The 25,837-nt window shown below is 63.4% G+C and overlaps 1 protein-coding gene across 5 annotated transcripts; it reads right to left on the minus strand.

Moving 5' to 3' along the window:
* Positions 1-341: 341 nt before the first annotated feature.
* On the minus strand, positions 342-25,837 carry AKT1 (AKT serine/threonine kinase 1). Of its 5 annotated transcripts, XM_025393081.1 has the most exons (15): positions 25,764-25,837; positions 23,430-23,515; positions 22,903-23,027; positions 10,501-10,629; positions 7,560-7,671; positions 6,630-6,777; positions 6,041-6,172; positions 5,903-5,968; positions 4,819-4,887; positions 4,350-4,475; positions 4,143-4,271; positions 3,778-3,992; positions 3,264-3,351; positions 1,727-1,829; positions 342-1,402 (listed from the first exon to the last, which is right to left on the minus strand). In XM_025393081.1, the coding sequence occupies exons 3-15, from the start codon at positions 22,946-22,948 to the stop codon at positions 1,323-1,325; spliced, it is 1,443 nt and encodes a 480-aa protein (XP_025248866.1). In that variant the 5' UTR covers positions 22,949-23,027; positions 23,430-23,515; positions 25,764-25,837; the 3' UTR covers positions 342-1,322. The 5 variants fall into 5 exon arrangements, with proteins under 5 accessions (XP_025248866.1, XP_025248865.1, XP_025248868.1 ...); XM_025393080.1 differs by lacking the exon at positions 23,430-23,515; XM_025393083.1 differs by lacking the exon at positions 23,430-23,515 and having other exon boundaries at positions 6,633-6,777; positions 25,764-25,822.

The raw sequence follows: 25,837 nt of genomic DNA on the forward strand, positions 1-25,837 counted from the left end.
AAGGCTGGGGTGAAGCTGGGTAGGGTCAAAGGAAGAAAAGGTGGATCCCAATAGGGCAGGGCCAGCCAGGGCCTCCCATCTCCCCTCAGGCCAGGCCTCTGGAGATGGGGGAGGAACACCTTCCACAGGAGGCTGCCCTGGGGCACAGACCTGCAGACTCCTGCCTCAGCCCACCACACAGCCTGTCCCCAAACCTGCTGGAGTGGCGGTGCCCACCAGGAGCTGGGGAGGACCAGCTGCTCTGAGGATGCTGCTTCCCTCCTGGGACGCCCTACTCCCTCCCAAGGCCCCCCTCCTTCCCTGGCCACCCACTCCTCCACCCAGCAAAGTGAGTCAAAAACTTGAAAAGCAACTTTTATTGAAGAATTTGGAGGGAAAGTTTCGTATTATAATAGTAAAAATACTAAAGTTTAATGTTGTAAAAAAACGCCGTGGTGCAGCAGCAGCGGCAGCATCTGGCCAGGAGGGCGTGGAGGGGCCCAGGGACGGCCACCCCCACAGCGAGTCAGGGAGGGCCTGGGGCGACAGCGGAAAGGTTGAGCATCGAAAAGGTCAAGTGCTACCGTGGAGAGATCATCTGAGGGGGAGGCTCCCGGTGGGACAGTCACCAAGAACCATGACACAGAAGGGGAAGCGGGAGGGCTTTCCTGTCACAAAGATTTTTTAAAACCCCCCAAATGCATTTGAACAACATAATACACAATAACAAATTTAAACCTTCTCCTCTGTCCCACTGGGTAAACCCTGGCCCATCCCCCATCCCTGGTCCCATCCCAGGGGCCCAGCCTGATGATGTCCTCAGAGACACAGCCTTAGTGCTGGGGGCTGCCGTGTGCCTGCCACCCCCAGGAGAGGGTGCCGGCCAGCATGCCATAGTGAGGTTGCATCTGGTGCCACAAGGTTGAACTGAGGCCCAGGGCCCCAGAGAGATGAAAGACAGCTGGTGACAGCCCAGGGCGGCTGGCTGACAGAGTGAGGGGACGCAGCGGCAGGACCTGCCTGGCCCCCCAACGCCATATTGCGCATAGCTGCAGAAGTCCTTAACATTTCCCTACGTGAATCGGATTGTTCTGAGGGCTGAGGCCACGTCCGGAGAACAAACTGGATGAAATAAATTAAAACCCGCAGGACAATTTTCTTCCCTACCCCGCTGCGGGGGAGGGTGCTGCCCACAGCACCAAAACGTCTTTCCATCTGCGCTCGGAGGACGGCGTGGCTTCTCTCAAATGCACCCGAGAAATAAAAACCATTAAATACAGATCATGGCATGAGGCCGCCTCTCCATCCCTCCAAGCTGTTGTCCAGCGCAGTCCACTGCCAGCTCAGGCCGTGCCGCTGGCCGAGTAGGAGAACTGGGGGAAGTGGGGCCTGCGCTCGCTGTCCACGCACTCCATGCTGTCGTCTGTGGGTGTAGACAGCTCAGATCCGGGCGCCCCACCTCCCTGCCACCTCTACCCACCCACAGCTCCAGTAAGGAGGCAACCTCTTAAAACGCAGCCAGCACGCTGTCATGCCGCCAGGAAACTGAGGCAGGACCCCACAGACTGACACAAGGACCTGGGCCCTCAGAGCACTGCCTCCCACCCTCATCACTGGCACTCTCCAAAGGGAACCTTTTTAAATATTTGGATTTTAAAACATCTGAAACCAAAAAGGCTGAACACTGCAGGCCTCTGAGGGTGGAGAGAAAAGGGAGTGGGCGGGGGCAGGCACAGTGGCCCCTCACCTTGGTCAGGTGGTGTGATGGTGATCATCTGGGCTGTGAACTCCTCATCAAAATACCTGGTGTCGGTCTCCGATGTGACCTGGGGCTTGAAGGGTGGGCTGAGCTGCAGAGGTGGGCAGACGGGACAGTCACGAGCTTCGCTCCCTACTCCCAGCACACCCAGACCCTCAAAGCACCTGGATCTCTAAGGGGTCTCAAGGCAGCACTGATGTCAGAGAGCGGCAAGCCACCAGCCCCCCACGGAGGCAGCTCTGGGAGGGAGGGACATGAGGGGTGCAGGAGCACGGAGACACCCTCATCAGCTGAGACACGAAGCTGCCCTCACAGCAGCCCAGCAGGCGACAGGAGGTAGTGCGGCCCAGCTCTGAGACCCTCCCTGCTACCAGTAGGTGATGACTTTATTTTTGCTTTTTCTTTCTTGTTTTCTTATTTTTATTAGTCTTCTTGTAAATTGGGAAAGAGGGAGACTGTGGAACAGGGTGCACAGGATAAGCGCACCCTGCCTCCAAGGCTCAGGGACTACAGGATCGCAGCGTCCTGGCATCTGGCTGCAGAGAGGACTCTCGATGACCCAGGATCAAGGGTGACTATAAGGCGATGTGCACATGTGAGGAGCTGCCAGAGAGCCCCTCAGGTCCCACAGTCAAGGATCCCCTCAAGCACTGCCCCACCCAAGTCTGGCCTGGGCACCAGCACTGTCCATTGTCAATTAGCAAGGTCTCTGGTCAAGGCTGGGCAGAGGCTGAGCGCTGCCCAGGCCCCCCATACCCTTGAAGGGCAGGGCAGGGCTGGAGGGTGGCAGGCCTCAGGGCAGGAACTGGGACCAGGGCCAGGGGACCCTGTGTTAATGGGAGGACAGGTGCCCAGCTGGGTCCCAGGGCTGCCCAGCCTGACCAGCTGCACATGGCCTAGGACAGGCATTCAGGGGAGGGGCAGGCTGGGAACTGGGCAGAAGCACACCTGGTGACAGGGCACCCAGCACCTCAGAGTGCAGGATTCTGAACCTAGCCGGCAGACCCCATCAGCCAGGGTGACGGCCAGGGCTCCTGAAAGATGAGCACCCAGGATGGCGACTCATGTAGACAGAGCTGCCTCCCTCCAGGGCGGACTCCCCCATGTGCCAGGAAAGTAGGTGCTGTCCCGTCCCTGCACAGCCAGAAAGTAGGGCTGGGCTCTCCTTGCAGCATAAAGGATTGAGATCAGACAACAGGAGGAACTGGTAGTGAGCAAGGGGCAGCACCCCTGGTCCACCGCCAGCCAGCCTTCACTGCACAGCATCAGGGAAGGGACCCCCAAGGCTGGCACTCAGAGTGTGACACATCTCTGAGGGGAGGAGGAAATGAGGAGGACCAGGCCAGTTTCCTGGAGGAAGCCAGCAGTGCCAGAGCTTCTGAGCAGCAGGCACTGAGGCTGGTGCAGCAAGGCCCTCCTTGTACCAGGACTGCAGCAGGCTCCCGAGGTGAGGGCGAGTGTGTGGGAAATCCGGCGAGCGTGCCACGTGCATGCGTGAGTGTGGATATGCGGGAAGCAGCCGCACCTTCTTCTCATACACGTGCTGCCACACGATGCCGGCAAAGAAGCGATGCTGCATGATCTCCTTGGCGTCCTCAGAGCCCCCGCCAAGCCTGCGGGTAGCAAACAAGGCCACAGTGTCGGTACTGCCACCCGCCCAGGCCCCAGGCTCAGACCCCTTCCTCCTGTGATGTAGGGCCCGCCGGACAGGACGTTCTGGGGCCAGGGAGGGCAACTGGTGGTGCAGCATCCCTGAGCAGCTGTGGGGAGCAAAGCACCCCAGGGCTCACGGCAGGCAGGGGCTTCCTGAGTTGGGGGTGTGGGGGCTGCAGGGTTGGGGATGGAGGCCCAACTGACCCTGCCCTACCCAGCCACTCTGCCTGTGCCTGAGGCTTTGGGGATCAGCCCTGGCCAAGGACATCAAGCTCTGGCTATCAGTGTAGTCTGGGAGGTGCCAGGACCGCCTGGCACAGGGGCAGGTGCAGCCTGGGGGTGAGGGGATGGAGGAAGAGCCTGCAGCCGGGATGGGTGGCCCTCACCTCTGCTTGGGGTCCTTCTTGAGCAGCCCTGAGAGCAAGGACTTGGCCTCAGGACCAAGCGTGCGCGGGAAGCGGATCTCTTCCATGAGGATGAGCTCAAAAAGCTTCTCGTGGTCCTGGTTGTAGAAGGGCAGGCGGCCGCACATCATCTCATACATGACCACGCCCAGCCCCCACCAGTCCACCGCACGGCCGTAGTCATTGTCCTCCAGCACCTGCACGGGCGGCAGATGGGCAGGACTCGGCATCAGGGGGTGTCCGGGGGAGGTGTCGTGACGTGCTTGGGGCACAGAGAGGACACAGCTTTGCGTGTGCTCGGGACGTGGGGACACAGCGACGCGTATGCACACAGGTGGGGCGCACACCTCGGGGGCCAGGTACTCAGGTGTGCCGCAGAAGGTCTTCATGGTGGCGCCGTCCTTGATCCCCTCCTTGCACAGCCCGAAGTCTGTGATCTTAATGTGCCCGTCCTTGTCCAGCATGAGGTTCTCCAGCTAGGGGAAAGGTGGCCTCAGGTCAGTGCCGCCAGGCTCCCAGGGCCCTGCCCCCACCCCGAGTGCCCGCCGGCGCACCTTGAGGTCCCGGTACACCACATTCTTCTCCGAGTGCAGGTAGTCCAGGGCTGACACGATCTCGGCGCCATAGAAGCGGGCCCGGTCCTCAGAGAACACACGCTCCCGGGACAGGTGGAAGAAGAGCTGTGGGAAGTGTGACCTGAGGCACAGCCGTGGCCGGGGGCGGCCTGCAGGGTTGGGGTTTCTCAGGCAGGGGCTCAGGGCATTGGGCACAGGGAAGGGACCAGCCCCTAGAGGGCACGGGGGCCTGGAAAGTCTCAGAAGCCCTAACTCAGCAGGAACAAGTCACCCCACAGCAGGCAGCTGCCTGGGCAGGCGTCATACCACCCACCCAGCAGGGAGCACCGTCTGGTGCTGTGGAGAGTAGCCGAGGTTCCGGGAAGGACCAGCCCCACCATGGGCGGCCCAGCTGCCAGGGCTGGGTCCACAGGCCGTGAGGCCCATCCCCCGCAGCCCCAGCCCCTACCTCGCCCCCATTGGCGTACTCCATGACGAAGCAGAGGCGGTCGTGGGTCTGGAAGGAGTACTTCAGGGCCTGCAAGGAAGCGGAGCTGGAACTGCAGCCCCACGGGCAGGACAGCAGCCCCACACCACGCTGCCCGATACCATGCTGCTTGATACCATGCTGCCCGATACCATGCCACCCGTAGCCCCACACCATGCTGCCCGACACCACGCTGCCTGATACCATGCTGCTTGATACCATGCCACCCGATACCATGCCACCCGTAGCCCCACGCCACGCTGCCTCACACCACATTGCCCGGTACCATGCTGCCCCACACCACGCTGCCCCGCACCACACCCCCACATCACACTGCCTCACACCACATTGTCCCACACCACACACCCCCACATCACACTGCCTCATGCCACACTCCCCCACACCACGCCACCATCGGGCTGGGCCCTGGCAGCCCCTGAGGCGCCAAGGAGTGTTTGAAAGGTGAGCAAAGTGGCCTGGGCTCAGGTCTCCAGGGCGGGTTGGGACCTCAACAGGACACAATGCTCCCAGCACCAGAGCCCTGGCAAGGGAGGATGCACCCTCCCAGGCAGAGCCACCTTCCTGCCTTCCACCACAGGCAGCTGTGCTTTTAAAGCAAAGGCCCCTTCTGCAGGAGAATCATCCCCAAACACAGTGACCTGGAACTAACCACGTGGCTGGAGTCTGGCCCCCTTCACAGTAAATACCTCCTGGGTCGAGTCCCCAGAACGGGCTCCCCAGGGCAGAGCCCGGGCCTCAACAGAAGCCTGGCAGGCAGGGCTGCAGGGCATGGGGAGCTGGGGCCTCCTGGAGCCTCGGCAGAGTGCAAAGACGACCAGGGCCACCTGCCCCACCTGCCCACACACAGGAGCGGCGAGCACAGCCCCCAGCCCACATCGGGCACCTCCACAGCCTGACCCTCCAGGGCAGGCCTGTCACCAGCGGCAGGATCTGCAGTGCGTAAAGTCCTCACATGCCCAAGAAGACAGGACATCGTTCCCTAGAGACAGCCCCAGGAGTCGCCACCTGACCCCAGCCCTTCAGCCCCATCTGGGCTCCCACTCACCGTGAGGAAGGGGTGCCTGGAGTTCTGCAGAACACGGTTCTCGGTGAGTGTGTGGGCCACCTCGTCCTGTAAGGCAGGGCTGGGTGAGCTGCCGCCCAGCATCCTCGTCTCCACCCTGCCCCACCACCCCGGCCCCACCTTGGCCACGATGACCTCCTTCTTGAGGATCTTCATGGCGTAGTAGCGGCCCGTTGCCTTCTCCTTCACCAGGATCACCTTCCCGAAAGTGCCCTTGCCCAGCAGCTTCAGGTACTCAAACTCGTTCATGGTCTGTGGGCAGGCACCAGGGTCAGCGGGGGGCGCTGCCCACAGTGCCCAGCTGGTCGGCATGTGTCAGGTGGCATGGGGGCCCCAGAGTCACCCTCGGCAGACTTGGAGGCGGAGCCAGGAGAGGCGACCACTTCACACCTGGTGGCCTGCGGGGCTCAGCGGGGAGTCCGGACTTACAGGGAACACACGGTGCAGCCCTAGCTCAGAGCGTGGGGTTCGGGGAAGGGTGGGGTAACACTGCCCAAGCCTGGCAGGGCTCAGCAGCCCCACTATTTCTCTGACATAGGGAAGAGGACCCACCTGGGAAGCAGCTGCGCCCCACATGGAAAACCGGCCTAGATGGAGATGCCGTGGAGTGCTGAGTGTCTCCTGGGCCAAGCTGGGACCCCATGACCCACCCAGCTCTCCACAGCCCAAGGTAGCCCCAGGCATAGGCAGAAAGGGGGACAGGCCTTACCACACGGTGCTTGGGTTTGGCCAGGGACACCTCCATCTCTTCAGCCCCTGAGTTGTCGCTGGGTGAGCCCGATCGGAAGTCCATCATCTCCTCCTCGTGCTTCTTGAGGCCATCGGCCACTGTCTGGATGGCGGTTGTCCACTCCTCCCTGCAGGAGGTCAGGTGAGGCTGTAGCCCTGCACCTCACCCCATGAGGTCAGGAGCTCCACCCCACAGCTTACACCCACCCTCCAGCCTCACAAGCGGGGTCCCCAGAGACAGCCCTGAGGAGGCCACCCCTTGACCTGGGCTGGCCACACACACTCAGGGTCAGAAAGCCCTTCTGGACCTGGGGGACACGCAGGCTTAGCCCCCAAGCAGGGTCCAAGCCCCCAGCAGGGCTCTGTCCCCACAGCCAAACTCCAACCCCCAGCAGGACCCAGGCCCACAGCAGGACTCCGCCCCCCAGGCTTGCTCTATCACCCAGGCTGGAGTGCACTGGTACAATCTCGGCTCACTGCGGCCTCCGCCTCTCGGGTTCAAGCGATTCTTGTGCCTCAGCCTCCCAAGTAGCTGGGATTACAGGTGTGCACCACCACATCCAGCTAAGTTTTATATTTTTAGTAGAGGCGGGGGTTTCACCATGTTGGCCAGGCTGGTCTCGAACTCCTGGTCTCAAGTGATCTGCCCATCTCAGCCTCCCAAAGTGCCAAGATTATAGATGTCGGCCACTGTGCCCGGTCCCTAGACAGTTTTTAATCTCCAGCCTCAGTTTCCCCACCCAACCCCACAGGACTGGGCCAGTTTCCAAACCGGGCTCTGAGGAGGGCCTGGGATCACTGGGGAGTAAGGATGGCTATGGGCAGAGGCGCCCAGCACCCGCCATCCCCATGTCCCTCCTAAGCGCTAGGGCTGCCCAAGTGCCCGGCCTGGCCGCTGCAGCCCACGTACCGCTCCTCGGGAGTCTCCACGTGGAAGGTGCGTTCGATGACAGTGGTCCACTGCAGGCAGCGGATGATGAAGGTGTTGGGCCGGGGCCGCTCCGTCTTCATCAGCTGGCACTCTGCGGGCAAGCAGAGCCTCTGTCTGCATGCATCCCCCTGCCCCTCCCAGGGCCCTCAACACAGTCCCCACCGCACCAGCCAGCTCCCCTTGCATACCACCCACAAGTCCTGGGAAGCCCCACCTCCTCCTCTCTCCAAGCCTCAGTTTCTCGCCTCATAGAGTGGGGCTAGGACCCCCATTCCAGCTCAGACACTCTATTCTAGGTTGAGGCAGCCCGAAAGGGGATCTGGCCCAAGGTCAGGTCAACCCCCCCGCATCGTCCCCTCCTGCAGTCCTTCCTTCAGTCACTGAGCCCCACCGTGCGCCAGGCCTCAGAGGATGAGGGATATGGAGATCCCACAGAGGGGCTGGCATGAGGGGGCCACCCCAGAAAGCAGCTTGTCCCACCTAGTGTAGAAATGTCCTGCTATTTTCCCGATCTCACCCTGAGTACCTGGGAAATACACCTGGAGCACACGCACACCTGGGGGCACAGCCACACCTGGGGCACAGCCATACCCGGGGCACACCCACATCTGGGGCACACCACACCTGGGGCACACCACACCTGGGGGCACAGCCACACCTGGGGCACACCACACCTGGGGCACACGCACACCTGGGGGCACACCCACACCTGGGGCACACCACACCTGGGGCACACGCACACCCGGTGCACAGTCACACCCGGGGCACACCCACATCTGGGGCACAGCCACACCCGGTGCACAGTCACACCCGGGGCACAGCCACACCCGGGGCACACCACACCCGGTGCACAGTCACACCCGGGGCACAGCCACACCCGGGGCACAGCCACACCCAGTGCACAGTCACACCCGGGGCACAGCCACATCTGGGGCACAGTCACACCCGGGGCACACCCACATGTGGGGCACAGCCACACCTGGGGCACACAGTCACACCAGGGGTACACCCACACCTGGAACACACCCACACCCGGGGCACACCCACACTCGGGGCACAGCCACACCTGGGGCACACAGACACCTGGGGCACAGCCACATCTGGTGCACAGCCACACCTGGGGCACACACACACCTGGGGCACACACACACCTGGAGCACACACACACCTGGAGCACACAAACACCTGGGGAACACATACCTGGGGCACAGCCATTCCTACTGCACATACACCCTGAGGGCTGTGGGAACGTGCGGGGCCCTGAGAGGTGTGAGTGAGTGCAGTGTGTAGCCGCTGGGGCTCCTTGGCAGGCTCTGGCCCAGCCTGTGCAAAGCAGGAGGGGGCTGAGGGGCCAGTAGGGGGCCTCTGACATTCCAGCATCGAGGCCCTGGCAACCACAAGGGGGCCTGGCCAGGCAGCGAGGGAGCTGTCTTCCAGGCCTGGGGGCCAGGAGGGGGCTCGGGATCAGCCTGGTGGGGAGGGTGGCCTGTGTCAACACAGGCCAGAGAAGTGGAAACCAGTGTGAAGCCCCGGCACACCCACCTCCCACTTGCTCCTGGATGGTCTGATCTGCCCCAATATGCAATCCCCAGGGCCAGGGTCTCGAGCCCACTGCCCCGGAACCCTTCCCCGGAGAAAAGCTCCTGGCCCCTGCCCAGCTCTGCTCCTTGGCCAGGCACTCCAGACCACCCACCTATGGCCTCATCTGAAGGCCCCAGCCTTGCCGGCTGCTCAGGCACCACCCCAGCTGGTACCCACCCGTGTGCCTCCCCAGAGAGCTCCCCTCTTCCTTCCTTCCTGATGCCTCGGCCTGGCGAGCACACCCACAGCACCCGTCCCCAGCAAGGCCCTGTCCCAGGTGCCACCAGGCACACAGCGAGTATCCAGCCTCTCCCTGATCCCTGAAGCCCCCAGCCCCAACCAAGGAGACACTGGGGAGGGCGTGGGGCAAGTTACGCAGCCCTGCCACATACAGATGGCCCACAACTGGGTCCTACTTAGCTACTCAATCACACCTTTGGCTGCCACGGGCAGAGCTGGGCTCCAGGACAGGGACACAGAAAATGGGGACCATGCTGGGAGGCCCACGTGCCCCCAGCCTCCCACCTAGCAGGGCGCCTGGGTCTCCATGCCAGGGTTCCCGTCTAACATGGGTAGGGTCGCACCTGCCCCCGCTACAGGTAGGGAATAAAGCCACAGCAGGGCGAAGCAGGGAGTGTCACGTCTCTCATCTCTGTGGGATGCTCCGGCCAAGGTCCCCCGCTGGCCTTTCTGCACCCGCCCCTTCGTGGGCATGGAGGCTTCCACCCTGCAGCCTCACAGAGGGAAGCAAAGGTTCCGCCATGGGGTTTGGGGACCGAGCGCCTGTGCAGGCAGAGGCATGAGCTCTTCCTCGAGTGATGGAGGCTTCAGAGCTAGAGACCCAGGTGGGCTCTATCTGCCCCGCTTGGAGGAGGGGCCCCCGGGTCAGCTGTCCACCCTGAGGCTAGGCTCTGCTACCACTTGTCTGGACCCTCCAGCCTCCACAGCATGGGCACCAGGGAACTGCTCCACAGTCAGCCAGCATTGGGACTCGGCCCAGAGACCCCCACCTAGCCAGCCTCAGGACTCAGCTCAGAGACCCCTGCCCAGCCAGCCTTGGCCTCAGGACTCGGTCCAGAGACCCCCGCCTAGCCAGCCTCAGCCTTAGGACTCAGCCTGGAGACTCCCACCCAGTCAGCCTCGGCTTTGGGACTCAGCCTGGAGACCCCTGCCCAGCCAGCCTCGGGACTCAGCCCAGAGACCCCCACCCAACCAGTGCTTGTTGCTTGCTGGCCCAGAACATGGAGGCTCCAGGGCACCCCCATCGGGGGACCTGGTGGGCAAAGAGGGCTCCAGCCAACCCCAAATCTGAATCCCAAAAGGCTGAGGGGACACTTACGTGCCACAGAGAAGTTGTTGAGGGGGGCCTCACGTTGGTCCACGTCCTGCGGCCGCTCCTTATAGCCAATGAAAGTGCCATCATTCTTGAGGAGGAAGTAGCGTGGTCGCCAGGTCTTGATGTACTCCCCTACGGACGTGCAGGTGGTGAGGGCCATGCACACTCTATCCATCAGACCCTCGCCAGGCAGCCAGGTAGCAACTGGGTGTGCCAGGACAGATGTGCCTGGGACGCCTGAGTCCCGGGGGGCAGGCGCAGTGGGGGAGCTGTTTCTTAGGGCAAGCGACAGAAACAGCCCTGGGTCAGTGGGAAGGCAGACTCGCCCCACCACAGCGCCCCTCTCAGAAGAGCCACCCTATCTGTGTGTGAAAACGGGCTGGGCCAGCTGGACGCAGGGGATGGAGTACCATTGGCAGGAGGCTGGGAAGAGGTCTGGGCCAATCTACACAGCCTTCCTGGAAGAGGCAGCACCAAACCAGCCAGTCCCCAGCAGGCACCAGCAGCAGCTCCGGCACCAGCTATGGCCACAGGGGCTGCAGGGCTGAGAGCATTCCCCAATCAACCAGGGTTGGCCAGGTGGCAACAGCAGCTGACAGTGGCATGTGAGGGCTGTCCAGCATGGCCGCCCCCCTACCCCTGCTACCCACCAAGAGGATGGAGCATGGCGTTAGCAGTGAGAGATCAGCATCACTCTGACTGAGGGCCGGGCTTGCGGGACAGGACTGCCCCACTGCCGTGGGACAGCACTCCCTGTCTAGGGGCCTGGAGCACAGTCCTGGGGACTGCCAGTGAAGCCAGACACGGAGGTGGCCCAGCCAGCTGGGCAGGGGCCCCGGGGCACAGAGGCTGTCAAGTCCCCAGGCTGAGACCCACACTCAGGCCCTGCCGTCGTCGGCCCTGCTGTGTCCCACCCATGGGTCACTCAGGTACACGGGAATGTTTTCCCTCAAGTTTTGCAGCATCAGCCATACGCAGGCGTTCACACTTCAGAATCAGAGCAGCTGTCCTCGGTGATAGCCCAGCAACTACCATTTTTCATACTGACACTTGGAAAAAAATAATGTTCCACTTACATTTTGCCGAGCAAGGAGTTTGAACAACAGGGAACTTACTAATTAGGCAACTGCTTCATCTGAGGGGCCACTGGGCAGGGGTTGGGGAGGGGGCCAGGGTAAGGGGTTGGGGTCCCTGAGCTCTGGGGCCTGGGTTTTCCTGCCACACTGAGCCCCTGACCGGGACACCTGTAGGGATGTGGGGGACAAGCAATAGTCCCATCACCAGACCACCCACCACCTGGTCCTGCTGGGTCTGCATGGTGAGCCCAGACTCGTCCAGCCCTCCCTGGTGCACAGGGAAGTCCCAGCAGGGCAGCAGCCCCAGGGGAGCTCAGAGGACACGGGGCATGGGCATCCCAGCAGGCAAGGCGTTCTACTTTCCAGGGAGCCACGGGCGAGCTCTTTCAGAGGTGAGTCACCAAGGCTCGACAAATGGCCACCCCCCGGCCAGGTGACCTCTCCCTCCTGCCCCAGTCCCAGCTGCCCGATGCCCTTCCCACCAGCACCATGGGGTGTGGTCTCCACAGGACCAGCCCTCACTCTGCCCAAGCCAGGGCTGCTGGGGGGATGCTGATGGGGGTGGGGACACTCCACCCAGCAGGGCCTGAGTGTGGGGACAGGCTGTTGTCCAGTCTGGGGTGGACCGGGGAGGGGACAGCCACAGTCCACCCAGCAGGGCCTGAGTGTGGGGAGAGGCTGTTGTCTGGTCTGGGGTGGACCAGGGAGGGGACAGCCACGGCCCACTCACAGTTGCCTGACACCCCTGGAGGATGGCCAACACCCAGTTGCCCATCTGGGGAGGAGGGTCTAGGGCCCAGAATCTGCCCCAAGCCCAAGAGCACTCATCAGGGGACCCCACCCACTCCACTGAGCCCTCCATGCCCCTGCCAGTGGGCTGCAGGGCAGGCGTGGTCCTGCCACCCTTGGGCGCCGGCTCCTGTCCCTGGCCTGGGATCTCACACGCACACCCCCGAGTGTGCACAGAGACGCACATACGTGCCACGCAGCTCCACCTCACCTCCCAGGTCCCCTCCCCCAGCCACAGGACCCCTGTAGGTGCAGCAGGCAGGCAGGGGCTCTCAGTGAGAGCAGAGCAGGCGCGGGGGCTGCATACAGCCCACTCCACCCGTCCCCCATCCTAGGCCACCCTGCCGCTCGCGCCCACCCGCCTGTGTGCCAGTCTGGAGCTGTCGGCCCCTGATGGAGTGCCTCCCATCCTGCCAGCTGCCACTCCCCAGGACGCTAACTGAGCGGGAAGACTGATGAGCGCCCAGGCCCGGCACCCCTGAAACCCATCTTGATCCACCAACTGCTGCCAGCCCCCACTGTGCCCAGCATGGCCCCGTGCTGCCCCCGTGCACGCAGCCCCCGTGTCCAACCCCAGTCTTGCCCCTGTCCCTGCTGCCACAAGCTAAGCCCCAGGTTCTGGGAGCTGGATCTGGGGGGTTCTGGGAGCTGGATCTGGGAGTCCGGGAGGGGCAAGCCCAGGGGCGGCACTTACCAGGCGTAGGGGGTGGAAGAGGGCAGGTGCCCAGACCCGAGCACTCCTGGGGAGTCCTGGGGTGGGCAGAGGCCCAACTGGGCCCTGGGCTTTCAGTGCCTTCCGCTCGCCTGGCCCCACAGACACAGGGAATGGACAGGGATCAGGGCTGGCCCAGGGCGGGCCAGGGAGACAGGTGTGAGGGAGCCTCACTTGGCCTTTATCTTCGGAAGCCCGGCCCAGCACACAGACCCCTCCAGGGGAGGAGCAGGATCCCCAGGGACTGGGATAAGGGGTCCAGAGACACACAGTTCTTTTTCTTCATCTCCCGCCTACAGGGTCAGCCAGGCGATCAGTTGGGGTGGTGCCAGCTGCAGCCGGGGCCGGGGCTTGCATCTTAACGAGTTCAGCTCAGACAGGATGCTGGGTGGGCGGTCAGCCCCAACAACAGATGCCCCAGGGCCCCACTACTCCCTGCTCCAGGACTGCGGTGACACAGGACAGGGCAGGTGGAGGAGACAGCCACCCGGGGCCCAGCATCACGGTCCTCACGGCCACGGGACACCTGCAGGCTGGCATCTGCCTCCTCCGGGTCCCTCAGGAGGGTGGGAGCACAGACACATCAGTCAGGGCTGCCCACACGAAGAGACCGGCCCACATGGACTCTTCTCCTTCGCGGTCCTGAGGGTCCCCAGGGGAATTGGAACCTGTCATCCAGGCCTTTCTTGAGTTCCCCACCCTGTTGTGGTCCTCAGATGGCCCCCACTCGAGGAAGGAGTAGAATCCACTTGGAGACGCGTAGAGCCAGCTGGCGTCCCCCCGACCCCACCCCACTTACCCCCTAACCCCACCCCACTCCACTCCACCTGCCTGCACAGCTGAGGGCACCAAACACAGAGTGGGCACAGACCCCCAGGTTGCCACGCCAGGCCCTCACTCCAGATGGGTACAGGCAGGAGACAAATGGGGAGCCCAGGGCACGCCTCACCCCACAGAACAGAAACCCACACACAGCCAAAGCCATCTCCTGCCAGCAGCCACTCCCAAGGGCAGCGGAGACCGCCCGGCATTCAGGCCCAGTCCCTAACGGGCCTTTTCAATCCCTAACTCTCATACCCCCATTCTTGGCTCGAGAACCCCCAAGTCCCCAACCACTGCACATGCTTCAGACCTGGGACCTGGAGCAGGCAGGGTCCCAGCACAGCCCCGGCCTGGGCCTCAGGATCTAGCAGCAAAGAGGGCTCCGTGCCCCTTCAGGAATGTCAGCAAGTCCGGATGGGGGACCCCACACCACTGAGTGGGGGCCGCGTGAAGGACAGTACGGGACCGGTCCCAGCCTCCTGCCCCATGGCTGGTCCCCACGGCAGCGGGGAAGCAGCAGCTCCAGTCCCACCCTCTAGGGTTCTCTCAAGGCCAGCCCTGGGCTGGTGAGAGCCACCCTGACCCTTAACCCTGTGGCACTGCACCTATCCCAGACCGGGTCCTGTGAAGCCACAAGGGAAGGGGCTCCTGTGCCCGATGAAACCCATAACTGCCCCCCGCCAGCCAGCAAGTCCATGGCCCAGGGCTCTAGGCATGGGAGGTGGCTGCCCTTGGTGGGGGGTAGGCAGTTGGCCAGACGCCTGTGCCCTGCCCAGAGGGACAGAGGAGCCCAGGCTACCCTGACTCCTCCTGCACCTCCTAGGCCCCACAACCCCCAGCCCTGGTCCCTTTGGCATCCCCATGTCCCTGGTGGCTCTCCGGCAGGAGTGACCTTCCATCCCCCACCCTGCTCATCCCCAGGAAGGGGCTGGAGCACCCCCAAGGAAAGGGGGTTCCTTCCCAGAAGTCCTCCTGGGCCAAATACCAGGGTTCTGAGAGGAAGCTGCTCTTGCCTGGCCTCCCCCAACCCACACCACCACCACAAGGGCCGTGTGGACAGTCACAGGCAGCACACCCTCTCCACGCCTCACACACGCATCCCAGGCCACACTGTGGGTCAGGGCCCCCAAGGCAGCACCCACGAAGACATGGGGACCAGGACCCATGTGCCACGGGCAGGACTGGGTGGGCTCCTGAGGGCCAGCTGGCGGGTGGTCCATGTCCCAGGACTGACACACGTCCTCCTGAGCCACCAGGTGTGTCAGCCCCTCTAGGCCACCACGTCCTCAGCTCCATGAACATTTTCTCAAAGTCCCCAGTTCTCAGGAAACTGCTGGATAAACACTTCGCAGAGACGGTGGTGGCAACGGCTGGCAGGGTGCCAGGCGGCACCGAGCTGCTTCTCCACAGTGAAGTGAGCCCAGCAGGCCCTGGGAGCGGGCGCCAGCTGACAGCGGCCACCGCGGTCCCCACTGACGACACATCCATCGCCCCGACAGCTGCCGGGGGCCCATTTACCTTCTCCAGCACATTGAGCAGACGGCCCCGCTGACGGCAGCCCATGAGGGGCCCACAACCCACCCTCCCTGCCTGCCAGGCCTCTGCCCGGGCCCGAGAGTCCACATCCCTTTACCAGCAGCCCTCGAACCCTGTAAACAACCAGGCTGGGGTGGGGGCAGGGGAGGGGCCGCACAACAGAGGCCAGCTGACCCCACTCGGCTAGAGCTCCCAGGTCTGTGGGTGAAATACATCCACTGCTCCTCCCGGCACAAGCCCTTCTAGGGGGCACAAGTGGCCACTCTGCACGAGGAGAGGTGTCTGTTCCCGCCAGGCAGAGGGCTGGCGCTCCACCTGCCTGGGCCTCTCCCAGCCCAGGACCCATTCTGCTCTCCCAGAAAGCCCACCTGGCAGGCAGGGCGGGCAGGGTTCATCATGCCCATCAGCTCCCTGGGGAAACTGAGACTTAGGGGAGGTGACCCTGAAGGTCACAGAGACACAGATCACGACCAGAGACCCCAGGTCCTGCCGCTCAAGCAGGGTTTGTAACTTGACACAAACTGCATATTCTTCACCGCCTTCTGCTCCACCACTGAGCAGGCCTCAGCCTGACACACACACCGGGAGGAACGTGGGTGCTGGCAGGGGGCACCACCATGACCCCGTCCACCTCACTGAGGCACAGCTGGAGGCGCTGGGGCCCCTCTTCCTACTGCTCCAAGGCAGCGCCTGGCTCTCAGCTTTCCATTCCCCTGGGGCTCTACTGGGGTGGGGTACTGGGCCTCCTCCTGGCGCTGCCCCTGACAGACACCTGAGCCTGGATGTCCTCCCCCACAGGCACTGCCCGTCAGCCACCCCTCGGGCTGGCAAAGGCACCCCACCTGCCACACACCCATCCATCGCAGAGCCCAGCAGGGGCACATCCCAAGACCCCGTGGATCTGGCCCTGTGCCCTGTCCCTGTCCCCCACCTCACTTTTGGTCTCCCCCCAGCAAGCCCCACCCATGTCATGGCCCACCCTGCCTACTCAGGACCCCTGCAGATGAGGCTGTAGCCCCTCCCTGGCACCTCCTGCTCTGCCCCCGCCCACTCTCCCCGTAACTGGCAGCAGGCTTTGCCAGGTGCCCTCCACCCAGTGGGTTCCCAGGGCCCTCACCCTCACTCCCTGCGTGGGAGGAAGCAGGGCATGGGGACAGCACACAGTGCCTGCTGCGAGGGAGGGCTGGCCAGAGTGTCCCATGTGTAGACACTGCCCTCGGGAAAGGAAGTGGGCACGGGCACAGGCTCCTTCCGGGGCTCGGTCGGGGGCACACAGCCATGCCCACAGCCCCTCCCTCCTCCCGTCTCTCTCGGGCAGGGCCCCTGGCGGGTGAAGGGCTCCAGTGCTGACCTCTCGATCCCTGACGTCCCAGGAAAAGTGCCCTGCATTGCTAGGGGAAACTGGAACCAAGCGATAGGGACCTCCTCCTCCACACCAACCATGGGAAGCACCTCCCAGAGAGGGGCCTTCACCTCCCACCATCGGCCTTCCACCTCCCACCACCGGCCTCCACCTCCCCACCAGCGGCCTCCCACCTCCCCACCACTGGCCTGCTCTTGTTTCTGCCCTGACTTGGAGCCACACCTGGGGCAAGAGGGCCCCCAGAGCATGGCCGGCTGAGGAGGGTGCTCCTTCTGATCCCCTGGCCTGCTGGGATACTGCAGCCCTGACCCCCGTGGCCTCACCCCCACACCCCACCAAGCTTGTGCAGCTCAGCATCTCCACGCCCTACCTGGCTGCTGTGCCCCGGCCGCAGTCTGTGGGGAAGCCAGCCAGTCCGTGGCCAGCCGAAGGGCCCCTCTGCGTTCTCCGGGCCCCGGGAGCAGCCGCCTCCCCGCCAGGCCTGCGCAGGGGGTGTCTCCACCCCTGAGCTGGACAACCAGCTGAAGGCCTGGGCAGGTGGGCCCGTCAGGTTACAGGGTATGGGTGGGGTCTGCTGTGCCCAAACACAGCACCCCAAGGGTCCCACCCCAAAGCCCCCAACATTGGTGGTCAACAATGAACTCCCAACCCCCTCAATTCCAATGTTTCTGAAATCTAAACCTATCATTTCTTAAGGTTCAAGGAAAACGCACCTGAAGGCGGCATGACAGGGAAGGGAACGCCCACTGGGGATGGGGAAGTGAGGGGCCTAGGGTTCACCCAACAGCCCCATCCTGGCCTAGAGCCGCAGGGCCCTCTGCCAACCTGCCCAGGGCTCCAGCGTTGGGCTGGGGGAACCTTCTCCTGAGGCAATGGGACTGGGCACAGTGGTCCAAGCAGGCAGAAGCAGCAGGCATCTGCCCACCCAGGGCGGCCTGAGGAGCAGGCCCAGAGCCACAGCCGCCAGGCTCAGCTATGGCAGGGCCCGAGGGCAGGGTGCTGGCCCCAAGCCGGACCGGGTGTGCCCAGGCAGAGGGGACGCCAGCAGGGGCCGCGCCAGTTCCCTCCGCTCAGCCTCCCGCAGGACTTCTAGGAACCCGGCCTGATGTAACCCAGCCAGGCCTCTCCTGAGAGCGGAAAGTATGCAGGGGTCTGGGCGCCAGCGCAGGAACTATTCCACACACATTCTGTCCCCTCTCCTGGGCCTCAGTTTCCCTTCCCGGAGTCCAGGCCCCCATAGGGCATCCCTGTCCAGAGAGGGCCAGCAACCAAGAAACAGACGGGAAGAAGAGCTGCCCATCAGAAGCCACCAGTCGTGGGGTTGAGGTCCAGGGCTGGGGCCAGCAGTGACCCCTCACCCCCACTCAAGGCCACCTCGGCTTCCTCTTTTGTTGTTTTTGAAGTGAGAACTCAACAAGCTCCCAAAACAGGAACCTCCCCAATGCCGGCGGCCTCCACCACAGCCGTGCCATGACCTCCACCAGCCTGTGCCTCCTGTCCCTCACCCGGGTGGGCCCAGGGCTGTCGGGACCCCCGCTCTCTGCCCAGCCCTCCCATCAGGAGCCAGCACACTTGCCTCCCGATCTTTGTCCCTGGCCCGCCCACAGGGGCCGTTCTGGACCCTCAGTGCTCCCCCAGGGGAGGCGGAGCTTGGCACTAACCAGCCCAGGGCCCGCGGGACTCAGACTGAAGCCCCCCAGACGCAGGCTGGGGTTGACCCTCACCTGACAGCCTGGGAAACTGAGGCCCAGGAAGCACAAACAGCCTTGGCCTGGAGCTCACAAGGTTCCCACAGGCTGAAGGGAGAGTCTGCGGGCTCCCTCCCTCAGGGTCCTGCTGGGCCCCTCATCCTGGCAGGGTAATGAGCAGCCTCCATTTGCACACAAACAATTAGCCCAGCGGGGCCCTCCACGGCAGCTGCTCTCCGGAGTGGGCTCGGAGCTCCCCACAGACCTCTCTTCTCATGGGTGTTTACTCAGCAAAGTCAAGGCCTCCTCCAAGATGAAGGGGAGTGGGCTGTACCTGCTGAGGTCCCCCACTCATACAGAGACCCCAGGACCAGCTGGATGGCTGGGCAGCAGCTGGGGTGCAGAGAGGGTCTGTGTCACTTACCAATGCGAAGTCACACACGGGTGGAACCACTCAGGAACCCTCAGGGAACCACTCCCTGCCTCGGGGCCCCCTGCAGGGACAGCCAGTGGCAGAACCTCAAGGTGGGGAGAGGCGGTGGGAAGGAGGCCCAGCCTGGGCACCTGCTTGGGGTCAGAGAGCAGCCTCCGTACTCCCCACCGGGGCGCCTGGGGCTCACTCAGCAGCAGTGGTGAGGGCGCTGCCCTGAGGCCTGGACTGGGGGTCTGTGCCAAGCATGGGCCCAGGGTGGGGCACGGCAAGGACTCAGATGTCCGGAGACTGGACCCTCCGTGAGCTGCATGGACACATGGTCCCATGTCACCCGGGCCCGGCCAGGCACCCAGATCCGCGGCTTGGACATGCCGCCATGTGCACTCAGGAGCATCTGCCGCGTAGACCCACGCATCACAGGCAGCTTCCCTCAAGCCACGCCCACTCGGCCTTGGCCTGCTGGGTTACAGCCTGCCAAAGGCAGCCAGGCCTGCGGCTCTTCCCCGGGCTCCCTGTCAGTGACCAGCCTGAGGGAGTCCAGGAGGTGCCCCTGTGGCTGGCACCCACTCCTGGCCTAGGCCCAGCCCTTTCTCAAGAGCCCAGAGCCCCTCATCCTGGGTCCCAGCACCCCGGCCACCCGCCTTGGCCCTCTACTGACCCACTTGGTCCGGCCAAGTGGACGGGGGGACGCTCAGGAAGACAACCGCGAGTGGACAAGGACAGGCCCCCAGGCCGGGAGCTGCACCGGGGCAGCTCTCCATGGGGCTGGGCTGTAGCCAGGCTGGTGCGTGGCCCCAGGAGCACTGGCGCAAGCGGGCAAGGTGAGCAAGCCATTGGGGAAAAGTACCTCAAAAGAGCCACACAGCCTCTGGCCAAAGCCTGGTACGGAGCTATCAAAGGAAGGAAAACTGCAGGCTGGAAGCCGAGTTCAGCCAGACCTGCGCCCTGGCCCAGGGATGATTTTTTAAAATTGTCAACCTTCAAAAATCTGGAGACTTCACACAACAGAACAAATCTTTGAAAACGCAAACATCTGAGCAACACTGAGCCCACCAGGTCACCAATGGCCAGAGCTGAGCTGTGGCTGCTTATCCAGTGAGACAGCCGAAACAGTAGGGGACATCTGGCCCCCTGTCCCTATAGGTCCCACCAGCCTCCTCGCTAGCTCCTGCCCTTAACAGCCTGAGCTCACCCTCCAGGAACCATCTTCCTGTTAGATGCGAAGACCCAGAAGCCTTGCCTGGGTCCAGCCACAGGTCCACACAGGCCTGTAGCCAGAACTCCTGTGTCCCCGTGCCAGGTCCCTTCTATCTCTGAAGCTCCTCTGACCCAGAGCACACATATCAGAACAACAGAAAGCAGGCTGGGCCACTCCCCAGAGACGACACCCACCTCCCAAGGGGCAGGAGAAGGAGCCTTGGCCTGGCAGACACTGCCACCCTGCCCCTCACACACAGGGCACACCCATCCCCTCTCATCTCAATGACCACATCACCCCTGAAGGCACCATCACGGGATGTGTGGCCAGCCCAAGGAGCGTTGGTGGGACTATCACCTGGGGGTTCAGCTGAGAACCAAAGTGCCCCAGGCCATGGCCGTGGGGAGTCCTGGCAAAGGGGACAGGTGTGGGCCAGCCTCCAGGACAGCACCCTAACCTGCAGGAGCAAGGAATGGCGGGGAGTGGCACAGGGCGTCTGCAAGGGGCTGCGGCCGGGCCTGGAGGACAGTCACTGCGTCCCTCCCCAGCCAGGCCTGAGCACTGTGAAGCAGGGGTGGGGTCAGCCCAGCACAGCCCTGCTGGGGACAGGGAGGCAGCTGGTACCTCCAACCAGTGCTATGGGTAGGGCTGGCCCAGCCAGCAAGGTGGCAGAGCACATCTGCAACACACAGGGCACCCGGGGACGGGAGTGGGGAAATGCGGCAGGCCCTGGAGAAGAGGCTTTCCTCCGCAAGCAGGGACCAGCTGTGCGGGTGGACGCCCACCTGCTCTCGGCAACAAGAGGGGCTATGCCTGCCAAGGGCATATGTCATACCCACGCCACCTCCCATCCTCAGCGCCCACTGCACTGGGGATGGAGGAGGAAGAGCCAGGGGTAGAGGTACAGGACCCTGTCTCCTGGCCTGAGGCTAGGGGTCAGGTGACAGAGCCCGGAGGCTGCTGAGGCTGGCTGGACCCCAACTTAGGGCCCCCCACAAGCCATTCTCCACTCCACCAGGTCTCTCTCCCACTACTGCTCCCTAGTGTAGATGGGGAAACTGAGGCCCAAGGAGCTCAATGAACTTGCCCTTGGAAAGGGACATGGTGATGGAGTGGCTAACCAGGGTTCAAACTCAGCTCTCTGGACACCCCACTGGGCCTGATGCCCCGCCCCTGCCAGGCCCCTCCCGAAGGCACGACAGCAGCAGCAACCTGAAAATCACCCTGGCCTCAGAGGAGCACTCCCGCCTGGGCCCAGCTGGCTGATGGGCACCCCAGTAACCGGGGCCTGGGCCCCTGGGCAGTCAAGGCCCTGACGTCTCCTGGGTCAACCCTAAATCCAACAGTCTATCAATGAACAAACATTTGCCAAGGATTAAGAAGCAGCGGCCCCAGGCAGCAGACTGTGTGTGGCACAGAGAGGAACCGGGCAGGGTCAGCGGTGAGGGGGGGTCCCTGACACCAAAGAGGGCTGGGAGAAGAGGTAACAGAGCACCTCCAGGCACAGGTGGCAGGACTCCTGGGGAACAAGCAGGGGACAGCACACGGGAGGGGATGGAGAAGGCAGGCTAGGGCAGGAGGCCTTCGGGGGAAGCCACGCCAGAAGCTCCCCATGGACTACAGGCCTCTGCAGCCTCCTTGTCTTCATCTCGAGACCCCGCGTGACATCACTGGTAGCTGCCAACTCGAATGCTCCAAACACACAGCCAACCACACCCCTGATCCCCCAGCATCTCATCTTGGGCACTCCTTCACCCCACCCCCAGGCTCCTGCGGCTCCTCAGGCCTGCTCTTCTGTGAGCTCCTATACATCCCACAATGCCCCATCTTGTGACACCCACTTTTGCCACACCTCCCTGTCTGCTCCAGCTGTGTCTGGGGTCTCCCCACTACCAGATGTGAAACCCATCTGCTAAAGGGTATACGTAAAGTGGGGAGCTGCTGGCATGAGATCACTAGAACTTAGCAGGGAACCAGTCTGGAAAAAGAAGTCAGGAGAGGGCAGACAGATCCCGCCTGGGGCAGGAGAGAGTGACTCGGCCAGAGGACCTGAACCTGAATAGGAAGTCTACCCCAGCAGGACAGAGGAGCAAAACAGCCACGCAGCCTCCACTGCACCCCCCTGAGCAATGGAGGGTGGGCAAGGCAGAAGGGCCTGCACAGGGTTGGAAGGGGTGGGGCTATATCCCCAGCTTCCATCCCACCAGCTCCCGGCCAGGCCACTTGGGGAGCACCCCCTCCATAGGCTGCAAGGCCAAATGAGTGAGGAGGGGGACTCAGGGGCTGGGGGGCCTGGGCTCAGCCAGCTCTGTAGCTCCAAGGCAAACATGCCCTGTGCCCAGGCGGTTACGGATTCCCCCCACCCCCAAAGCTCAGGCCTGAAGCAGGCACCAAGCCAAGCCAAGCAGCCCTGCCCTGCCCTCAGGAGCCCTTGGGCAGTGCCCCGGGCCGCCAGCGTGCCAGACCCTGGAACAGCCCAGTGTCCTCGCCACCTTCCAGGAAAGCCAGGAGAGAGGCTGGCAGCAGCTCCCCCGCCTGCCAGGGCCCGCACCAGGAAGCCACTCAGATGGCCGGCCCTGCACGGGGCCTCATCCTCCTGGCCTCCCCGAGGCCATGCCCTCCATGCCATGGGAAGACACGGGGCCCCGGACACTCACCCTAGGCCAGCCCAGGATTCCCAGGGGAGGCAGTCCCTCCCACCCAGCAGGCCTGGGCACAGGCACTCACAGACCCTGGGGCCACCCCCATCCCTCCCTCCCCAGGCCCAGCCTGGGCAGCGGGTACCAACCTCGTTTGTGCAGCCAGCCCTCCTTCACAATAGCCACGTCGCTCATGGTGCCCGAGGCTTCCACGATGCTCCTGCACTCCTCTCAGGCTGGCGCTCCCCGAGCCCAGCTGGCCTGGCCACAGCCTCTGGGAGAAGCAAAGGAAGCTGAGTGTGAGGCCATGCCCGGCTAAGGGAAGCTCCTCGCCCAGGGTGAGTCGGAGACCCAATGCACGTGCCTGGGGGCTCCACCTGCACCTGCCTTCCCAGGTGGGCTGCCATCCCTCTAGGCTCTCTGACTCCCAACTGCCGGCCTGCCTTACCTCCCCCCAAAACACTCACGGCTGCCAAGTGTAAAATCCATGTAATTGAACACAGTTCCCTGGACCTAGGCCTCTCCTCATTCTAGGCTGAGTCCCCAGCCCCTGCCACCACCTCCCTCAACAGCCTGGCCCTGAGAGCTGCTGCCTTGCTCACCTCCCCATTCCCACCTCCCTGAGCCTTTGGACAAATCATCCCCATCCCCAAAAGGCCTTCCCAGCCTGCCTAACCTGATGCACCAGCTGACAGGCTGCCTCCTCCAGGCAGTCCCTTTGAGACTTATTTGACCCAGGCTGGCTCGGCCTTCCCTAAGCCCCTGGTGACAGATGGCCCCGTTTGCTCTCCCTGTCCATGGTGTTCCTACCCATGGATCCTGGGACAAGGAACAGGGCTCCTCCCTGCTCTCCAGACTAGGAAAGCAAAGAAATTTAAACATGAAGAAGACTGGACCAGGATGCAGGCCACTGGCGCAAACGGCAGCCCAGAGCCCTCCAGGGCGAGCCCAAAAACCTCCTGGGAGAAACCCCAGGCCCCTCCTAAACCACAGCGCCCCTGCCGGTCTGAATCTGGTTCATTCATTTGGCCAACGTGTACCAGGCGTCTCTGGCTTTGCCAGGCCCAGTGCTGGGCGCTGGAGACAAAGAGAGGTTCAGACAAGTCGGTCAGTGAGGAGCACCCAGTCCAGGGTGGTTACAGACCCATAATTACAGCAGTCGGGAGGCAGCAAGTAAGTGAGGGAGCACTGGACAGGCCCCTACCCTGCAGTGGCCCACCAGCCAGCCCTCACCTGAGCACACTTTATCCATTGATCCTGCATGGCTTCCTCATTTCCCCTCTGATAGATGAACTCCTAGGCATCCCTCAAAACCCAGTTCCCACATCACCAACTCCTGGCATCCCGAGAAAGAGCACTTGGCATGCTCTTCCTGTGAGCAGTCCTCTGCTACCCTTCCAGACGGGCCTTCCTGAGGGGAGGAGGGTCCTCTCTGGGACCTCCAGGCCAGGCAGAGATACCTGATGACCTCTGTGGAATGGACCCCAACATGGGTCTTTCCACAGTCAGCCAAGATGCTCTCCCGCCAGGCAACCTTTCTGGCCTCCTGAGGCCTGGGCTGGACACCCACAGAGGGGTGCTTTGCACTGACTGTCTTAAGCTACATTTAGAATGGCAGGAAGGCCCACTGCCTTGTGTCTAATGCCAGGACAGGGAAGACCACACCTTGCTCAAAGAGGGAAATGCCCCAAGTACTCAGCAGGATGGAAAGCAGGCCAGACCCGAGGAGGGCAGGGCTCCCAGCCGCGCACGCCTCAGGCACAGGGGGCTCTGACGACAGAGTGGGCGTGGCCTGGAGGCAGAGGGCTGGACTCAAAGACCTCTGGATGTCCCCCCACCCCCCACCCGGGCCTGCGCCCCTCCAAGGCCTGCTGCTGACAGAGTCAGACAGCTGTCCAGAGCCATGTGTAAAAATACATCTGTGCACACACAGGGTGGTGTACGTCTGCACAGAAACGTGTACACCAGGCCAGTACAGGGCTGCCTGTGGAGGCAGAGGGACCCCAACTTCCCACAGCCTCCGTACCTGCCACCTGCCTTTACCATAAGCACATATTCTTGCTACTGTTTTTAAGTCACAACTTAAAAAAAAAAAATACTCTGTGTTTCGAAAGGGCTCCTCCATCTGCCTCCAGAACCCTGGTGTATGAGAAGTCTATACAGCTCCGGGGAGAGGGAACCGGGCCTCCACCAATGCACTCCGCCCTTGGCTTGGATGAGGGACTCAAAGCAGTCAAGAAGTGGCCACCTGGAGCAAGGCCAAGAGACCCAGGAGTGAATGTGCGGCGGCCTCTGGCTACAGAGCAGGGGCCCAAGCCAACCCCGCTTACCACAGCAGCACTCAGGGGCCGTCCCAACAGGACCAAGGCTCGCTAGCGCCCCAGGATACTCAATCTAAGGGGCAAGCCCCAGCTGCCCTCTAAGCCTCGGCATCTGGGACGGGCGGGCAGGACCTCCAGGGCCCACCCAAGACAGGAAGCAGTTCCGGGGCCCAGGAGGGTCAGTCCTTTGTGGCTAGCCTGGGTACCCCGCCACCACGTACAACTTTTTGTCCGTGGGAAACGAAGTCTCCTTCCGGGGCCCTCCCACAAACTTGAAGGCCGGCCGCGGCGAGCCTTTCTCCTAACCCCGGGGCACCTCCGCCGGCTGTCTCGCTGGCCCAACGCCCGGGGAGCCCCACGGCCCGCAGGGGCACCCCAAGCCCCAGGCCCGGCAGCGCCCCTTCTCCCGGGCCCCGGCCTCGCCGGGTGGAGCGGCCTCCCCAAGGTCATGAGGGAGGCTGGGGCCGGCAGCCTGCACCCCCGGCGCCCGGCGTGGGGCCGCCCTCCCTTGGCCGGGCCCGCGCGCCCCGCGCCCTCCCCGCCCAGGCCCGCTCGGCCACTTCCTGCTCCTGCTCCTCCATTCTGGCGGCGCCGCGGCTCGCGCCCCGGCCCAACCGGCCGGGAACAAAGCGGCCCGGCCCGCGGGGAGGAAATCCGGGCCCGGGCGGCCGCGGCGGGCGGGGACTCACCGGGCCGCCGCGTCCGAGCGCGAGCGCGGGCCTAGCCGGGCCGCGGCCTCCGGCGCCCGCCGCTCCGCATCCCC

The sequence above is a fragment of the Theropithecus gelada genome, chromosome 7b (assembly GCF_003255815.1).
Source record: "Theropithecus gelada isolate Dixy chromosome 7b, Tgel_1.0, whole genome shotgun sequence".
NCBI classification, from domain to species: Eukaryota; Metazoa; Chordata; class Mammalia; order Primates; family Cercopithecidae; genus Theropithecus; species Theropithecus gelada.